A 7,900-nucleotide genomic window follows, 5' to 3' on the forward strand; every position below is an offset into this window, starting at 1 on the left:
TTGCTCAGATGTGTTTTAGCTGCGATCTTGCATTCGGTGTAGTGGACAAATTGCTTGTTGCAATAAACAAATTCAAATTGTTAAAAATGTATGGGTTGCACTTTATTTTACAGTACGTGTACTTACATGTACTTATATTGTCCTTACAGTGTATTTATCTAAGAAAGTTCTGGTAATACAAAGTAACTTCATGGGGTAGGGTTAGGTTTAGGGGTAGGTTCAGGGTTAGTACCTAGTTATTAGATAGTTATTGTAATTACTATAATAAGTACATTGTATGTACATAAGGAACGGGACTATAAAATAAAGTGCTACCAATTTGTGTCCTACAGTAGCAATTGTACTATTTTTATCGGCCGATAAATTTCTGATTATGCATTACAGATGTAACTCCTATGAGTTACTCTTCATATAAACAGCACCTTTCTTGTACATATCATGTTAATGGCTTTTACATGATTTTCATAAGTATATACACAGTGCTTTTCAGCATTTATGCCATGTAATGCATTTTAGACTTCCATCATTAATGTATTATTGTTTGTTTGTATACGCTGAAGATCTGGTCAAAATGATTCTCTATTGCAAGAGAGAACATGTATTGAATCCAGAATATTCCTTTTACAAAAACAACACTATCGCAGTGCAGTGCGGTTATATTTTACTAATAATTCCCAATTCTCATCCTAAATTCAAGCAGGATCCACACAGAAGCACAGAGTACTAATTAAATGTGGCATTCTCATTTCCTGCAGACAATTTAGGTTAAAAGGAGTCATTTAGTTCTACAGTGGACAGGCATTTACTTTCCATGTCAATAGAAATACATCAGCAAACCCGTAACTTGTGTGAATCATCGCTTTTTAAAGCAGCTTTGTGTTCGATTTTCCTTCAGGAAATTGGAGAACATGGGGGAATAAGACAATGTTTTCATGTTGATATGACATCATAAACCTCTAATGTGCTGGCTGTAATTCTACAAGTGACATTTTCAAAGGCAGATGAATAACTCTGTGTGATATATATACATCATGTGTTTCTGGTATTTTTCACTTTCATAGAACAATATTGATTTTGCTTTAAATTACATTCATCTGGCATGGCGATTGCAAATGAGACAGCTTTACAGAAGACAACAATATACAGTAGAAAGCACATTTCCATTTACTGTTTTTTTTTTCACATACACATCTATCTTGTCATATTTGCACATGCCAACCATTCCTAGGGTTATGTTTCTAAAGAGTGAACCAGCAGGGAACAATTCACTTTGATCCGTCAAATCCTCTGTTGATAATTCTTTGTTACGCATTTTAGATGAAATACATTCATAATATTTTCAAAGTATCGGACTGACAGAACATCCCGCAAGGTTTAGTGGAGGAGATAATACAGTTCACAAGAAGTGATGGCTGCTTGAAGATAAGAGAGCACACATTTGTCATATGGTAACATCTGAAACTGTTTCATGATGAGGAACCTTCTTCTATGATGAGCAAAACTACGCATAGCCATCTTTCCTACAAATGGAGAGGCATCCGCAAAGCAAGATCCAGAAATAATTAGTGCAAAATGTTCCTGATTCAAGTATAAGTACATTCAGCCAACTTATACATCTTGTTGAACATGCATTGATGAAGATGATGAGAAGAGTTCACAACATAGAATTTAGCTAGGTCATATTGTTGTGAAGCTGCCACCAGAACAATTTAATTTAACCAAGCCAGCATAGATGGGAGACATCCTGTTGACAAGCAGATCTGAGATCTGACAAGAGATCTGACAAGCAAATCTGTGATGGTAAGAAGTGTCTTAAATTTGGATACCACACAAATCACTATGAAGTTCCTGCTATGATTAATCCTTCATAGTTTCTAACTGGCATTAGGAATCCTTTCAGTATCCTCACCTAAATCATAAAAACCCAGAGAAAGGCCAATTAGATTTGATTTTGACAGATAGAAAGACAGACAGACAGAAAGATATATAGCTAGATCACCTCAGACATCTGTTGCATTGAGATGTGTCGTCACTATATCTTGGGCTTCTAAAGCCTTTTTGGGTTTGCTGCGAACCGCTGTTGCAGCCTGGCCTTCGGTGTGCAATGAATCAAGCCGTTCCTTGCAACTGAAGACTGCAACAAAGGCGCTGCGGTAGTTCCGGTTCATCCAACCATACAGCAGTGGATTGGCAAACGTTGAGCACATGGCCACAATGTGGAAAACAGTGTAAAGAAGCCTGAAGTCCTTCATGTCCAACACGCTGTGGTCAATGTCAATGGCGAGCTGGAAGGCATGAAAAGGCAACCAGCTGACCGCAAACACCACGACCTGCAACATACAGGATGAGATGTTACATCTGCACACATGCTGCATCAGTTGATCTAGCCATCTAACGATATATCTATCTTTTGTGTATACACCTTCCAAAAGTTTTGCAGAAAGTTATATTAACACTTTTATTAAAAGATGCATTAAACTGATAAAAAAGGTGATCTACAGACTTTTCAATGCTCTTTTGAATGATCGATAAATCAAAGAATCCTGAAACAAATTATATAATATTAAGCAGCACTGCTGTTTTCAGCAATGATAATAGTAATACAAAATTTCTTGAGCACCAAATCAGCATATTAGAATGATTTCTGAAGGAGTCATGGCTGCCGAAAATTCAGCTTTGCATCACAGGAATAAATTACATTCTAAAATATATCTGAATAGAAAATGGTTATTTTAAATTATAATAACATTTCACAATATTGTTGTTTTTACTGGCAATAAAAGGCATTATAAAAACCCATTATGGTCAACCACTAAATGTTAGTCATCATTTTCATTAACAGGCTTTTTGCTGTCTATATGTGAACGTCTATAATAATATGAAGATACAGGAACACTATGATATAATATTTGCTCAGAAAAGCTGGGAACTGTACACACCATGTTAACCAACATCTTGGTGGTATTGCGGCGGCGCTGATGCCTGTCATTGCGACCAACTGGGCTGACGTGATTGCGGAGTTTACTCCAGATACGGATGTAGGCAAACGATATGATTGCCAGAGGCAACACATATTGCAGCAGCAGCGTGGAGATTCTGAAGAGAGAAAACAGCCATCAACGGCATAAGTGCAGCTGAAGAGTGTGATTATGTAATTGTTAAAGAAGCTTTCATAAAATATGTAATCGTGCCCCAAAATTTTAAAGGCCATGACTCATTTTAGCTGTAATTTATGTGTTACAGTGCAAACAAGAGTTCAAAGATGAAAATAGATTTTAATAAAAATCGTGATTTTAAATCTAAATAATTCACAGTAATCATCCTCTTTGAAAATGTTTCAGAAGTTTGTCAAAATCTAGATAATGTCTGTTTACATAAATAGCAACCTTTAATTTTCATAAATGTGCATACGTATCTATAAAATATACAGATCTTTGTGCTTTGGGTGCAATTGGAAGACAGTGACATTTGATAAATAAACACAGCATGCATTTGTGTCTCCTTGAGGGCCTGAGGAAACTGTAATAATGCAGTTCATTAAAATATGCATGTCTGGTACTCACGAGTATAGAGTGCTGTCTGTACTACTGTCAGGCCACTTCTCTCCACAAACCTCAATGGAGTTATCTGGAGAAAGATCTACGATTCCATACTCCCTGAATATGGCCAGTGGGCTTGCCAGAACGGCACTTACCACCCAGGTGATGGCAATGACCAGAAAGCAGGTGTCCTTTGTCATTCTAGTGTCTAGGTGATAAACGATGCATCTGTGTCGATCCAATGCAATTACGTTTAATGTAATAGTAGAGACGTGGACGGCGAGACCTTGAGCGTATGGCAGAGTGAAACAAAGCACTTGTCCAAACTTCCATTCCTTGAGAAGAGTGTAAGCCAGTGTGAACGGGAGACACAACGTGTTGACGAGCAGATCAGCAACTGCTAGGTTTGCAATGAAGAAGTTGGTGACGGTACGGAGTGTCTTAAACTTGTAAATCACATATATCACCAGGGAGTTCCCCACAACGCCCAAAAGGATGATGGTAGAGTATGCCAAGATCAGGATCACCTGCACCCCAAGAAGCTTGGTGCTGTCTCCCAGCTCTAACAGCGGATGATTCAGAGTCACGTCAGATGAATCCTCCCCGATGGCCAGCTCTTTGCTCCCAGAGGAGCCATTGATTAAACTGAGGGAATCCATTTAACACATGGCCATGTCAGATTTTAGAGAAAGACCGAGCTGCCCTTAGGTTTGACGACCTGAAAACACAGGTTTGATTTGACATTATGAATCTGATCAGTATATAAACTTTTGATTTGACATTATGAATCTGATCAGTATATAAACTTTAGATAGATAGATAGATAGATAGATAGATAGATAGATAGATAGATAGATAGATAGATAGATAGATAGATAGATAGATAGATAGATAGATGGATAGATGGATAGATGGATAGATAGATAGAAAGAATGGACATGCATTACACAAAATTTGGATTGTATACAATGAAACTGATGATACTGTTTTTTATTAGACTTAAAGAACTAATCTGTGTTTCTGGAAACATTTCTTTAAATAATTATAAGTAAAGCTTTTATAAAAAATATATACTTTTTTTTTTTTTTTACTTCACCATATGTTAATACAAATACACTAAATATTAGTCTATTTCAAATTTACACGTGACTACCGGATAATACGACTCTCCATTCCGGAGTATAAATATTTGATCTTTTCAGAGAGAGTCTGTAGCGAGACCATTTTGTTTTATTTCCACCAGAGAAAGAAGGCGTATCGACTTCTGAGGTAACTTGTCAGGTCACGTTCATTAAGGAAAAATGCACTGTGCGCGTTAAGAGCTCGTTACGCACGGCTTGCCTGCGCTCGAGCACACTCCATCGTCTTTTTGTGAGAGACGAATAGGTATATGGCGAATCCATTATTATTACCAGGCATAAACATACTTTGGAGTCCGTGGGAACTTTATGGCACACTTCCCAGTTCACGGACATTGCCGGAGCAATGGTCCGTGAAGGAGCACAAGAGGCGCACCAATTAAACGAAGAAACTGAGAGGCGTATAAAAGATCGTAGCCTGTATTATCAATGCCCCTTTCAGAGGAAAGATGGAAAAGCTGGTTTGGACTTAAAATGAACTATATTAGAAAGACTTACCGATTCCCAGGCAGCGTTTTCACCTTTCCGTCTCCAATGATACGTCGTGCGCATCAGGATACATCAGTTCAACTGAAATCTTAGAAATGTTATGTAGCTAAATTTATAAACTGACATACAATAAACAAGTACATGTTCTTCTCTTTCCTTTTTTCAATCAATATGTTTTCCTGAAGGAGAGGTTGATGTTCAGGTGAGGTGGGCTGTGGAGCTCAACCGTCTCTGACGCTCGCGACTGAATAACATCCATCCACACAAGCCAAACCCACAAGTTCAGAGTTCTCGATAGGGAAGAGAGGGAGAGAGATGAATCACGGTGGCTAATTTCAGTTTAGATTTAATAAAACAAAAATCATGAAGCGTGCACAACTTATCCATGCACCATTCAAAAATTATATATATATAAAGGTTATATACATTTTATTTATTGTAAAAGCTTGAAGTCTTATGGTCACTTTATGCAGCATGTAAACAATTTGTGTAAAATATCAATTGTTTCTGCTTTTTAGATTCTGTTTTTCAGTGTTACACATTTGTAAATTACCCTTTGTTCATACAGCTTACATTGGTATTTGCATAAATAATTTAGCATATTCAAAAATATAACTATTTATGCACACAAAAAAGTGGACAAACACAACACTGTGAGGGAGTCAATAAAATGCACGCTTTCACTTTTGTGACTGAGTCTCTCGTGTTTGTTGTAACTATAACAGATGAAGCCCTCAAGACAGAAAGAGTGACTCTAATGGCGTGGTCACGGTTAATAAAGTCTGTCCATCACACTCTGTTTGTACTAATTATGCTGAATACAGCTAACTATTGATGCATGCTGAACTATCTTGAGAAGTCACATTCATTTTCTGCCCAAGTGTATTTTTGTAAACTGCTTTCATACAAATAAATCATATATACTCCTAAAAAACAGGCAGATTATACGTTATTATTTTTTTTATACCAGTTTTGTTTCATTTCACATCATACCTTATCATGTGTGTGTGTGTGTCTGTGCCTCAAGAAAGTGTGTGCTTCATGCTTACTTGCGTTAGTTTGTATTTTAATATTCTTATGCAGCAACAAGGTCACAGCTGGCCCAGGGCTGTGTGATATATAGTGGCATGTATAGTGTGTGTGTGTGTTTTGCCATGTTTCTGGGCTTTAGTCTTAGAAAATGTGTGTTTTTAATATATTAACCGAGCAGCAGGGTAAAAGCTGTCTATGAGAGTTTGGCTGTGATATATTATTTGGGGTTAATGATGGAGATTAGACCGGTCTTTTTGCACAGCCTTTCCCAACACTGAGCTGCTCTCCAATTCTTCTTATCGCTGCAACATCAGATGTGTGTTAAAGAAAAGTAGAGAAATTGAAAATGCTGTTCTGTTCATCTTAAACTTGCTAGTAGTTGCAGTCCTTTCAAAATAAGCTTTTAGCCTTTATGTTTGGCCAAAAATGATCTGCTTACTAATGCATTTCTGCCTAAATCTTTGGTGTTTATGCTGATGTCACTGTTATCTGTTATAACACTAGATGGTGTGTATATATATATATATATACGTACATACACACAAACTAAAAATTATTCAGACTCCAGATATAATTTTGTGATATGTTTTACTAGTTGCTGCAGGACACTATAGTTGTCACGGTTTTACGCTGCCTGAAGGAATACGGAGTCGAGGATAAACGGAATAAGGTTTTTAATATATCCAACACAGGGGATATCCAACATGGAGCACAGAGGTAGACACACGTAAGTGGCAAATGGCAAATGGCAAATGAAGACCCGACCAAACAGAACTGAAAGGACAAGGCTTAAGTACAAAGGATAATTGGGGAAACACAGGTGGATGGAATCATTAAATTAACAGGGACATGGAACACATGAGGAAGATAGTAGACACACCTGGGAACTAATCACGGAAGACAGAAACTGGGTCACTGGGGCAAAAACATTAAATGAGTCCAGGTGTGTGACAGTACTCCCCCCTCCCGGTAGGTGCGTCCTCGCACCGTAGAAACAACAGAGGGAGGCGTGGGTGGGAACTTGGGAGGAGGTTCCGGTGGAGGACGGACTCCCAGGAGGGGGCCAGCAGACAGGGACCACAGAAGGAGGAGCCAGGGAGGAGACGACGGAGGGAGGAGCCAGGGAGGAGACAGGAGCAGGAGGAGCCAGATGGTCCACCAGAGACCAGCCAGGACGGAGATCCAAGGTGGAGTCGACGGCGGGAGGAGCCATGGTGAAGGAAGGGTCGACGACACCAGGGGGCCGACAGGCGGAGACTGCACCGGTGGGTGAGGAGCCCAAGATGGAGCAGCACAGCCGCAGAGCCAGGGGGACGTCGAGGTTCCGGAGGGCCTAGGTGGAGCAGAAGGCTCAGGCGACCAAGGCGGAGGCAGGGTCCTGGCAGACCGATGTGGAGCCGGAGCGACCGAGGATGGAGGTGGAACCGGAGGGAAGGAGGAGCCTGACAGAGCCGGAGGGATGGAGTGACGAGGTGGAACCAGAGGAGTGGAGTCCCGAGGCGGCGGATGGTCGACGACTGACCAAGGTGGAGCCGGAGGGACGAGGGAGCCCGGTGGAGCAGGTGGGATGACAGGCCACGGTGGAGACGAGGGAGCTAAGAGCCAAGGCGGAGCCGCTGGGTCGAAGGACCGAGGAGGAGTCCAGGGCTCGGAGGCTGGAGGCGGAGACAGGGCCTTAACACGCCAAGGCGGAGCTGGAGA

The 7,900-nt window shown here is 40.1% G+C and overlaps 1 protein-coding gene across 1 annotated transcript; it reads right to left on the reverse strand.

Moving 5' to 3' along the window:
- Nucleotides 1-228: 228 nt before the first annotated feature.
- npy2rl (neuropeptide Y receptor Y2, like) lies at nucleotides 229-7,000 on the reverse strand. Its single transcript, XM_026204545.1, has 5 exons — nucleotides 5,177-7,000; nucleotides 3,564-4,257; nucleotides 2,940-3,096; nucleotides 2,000-2,330; nucleotides 229-1,909 (listed from the first exon to the last, which is right to left on the reverse strand). Exons 2-4 carry the CDS (start codon nucleotides 4,196-4,198, stop codon nucleotides 2,001-2,003), a joined length of 1,122 nt encoding a protein of 373 aa, XP_026060330.1. The 5' UTR covers nucleotides 4,199-4,257; nucleotides 5,177-7,000; the 3' UTR covers nucleotides 229-1,909; nucleotide 2,000.
- Nucleotides 7,001-7,900: the final 900 nt, after the last annotated feature.

This window comes from Carassius auratus, chromosome 26 (assembly GCF_003368295.1).
Source record: "Carassius auratus strain Wakin chromosome 26, ASM336829v1, whole genome shotgun sequence".
NCBI lineage: Eukaryota > Metazoa > Chordata > Actinopteri > Cypriniformes > Cyprinidae > Carassius > Carassius auratus.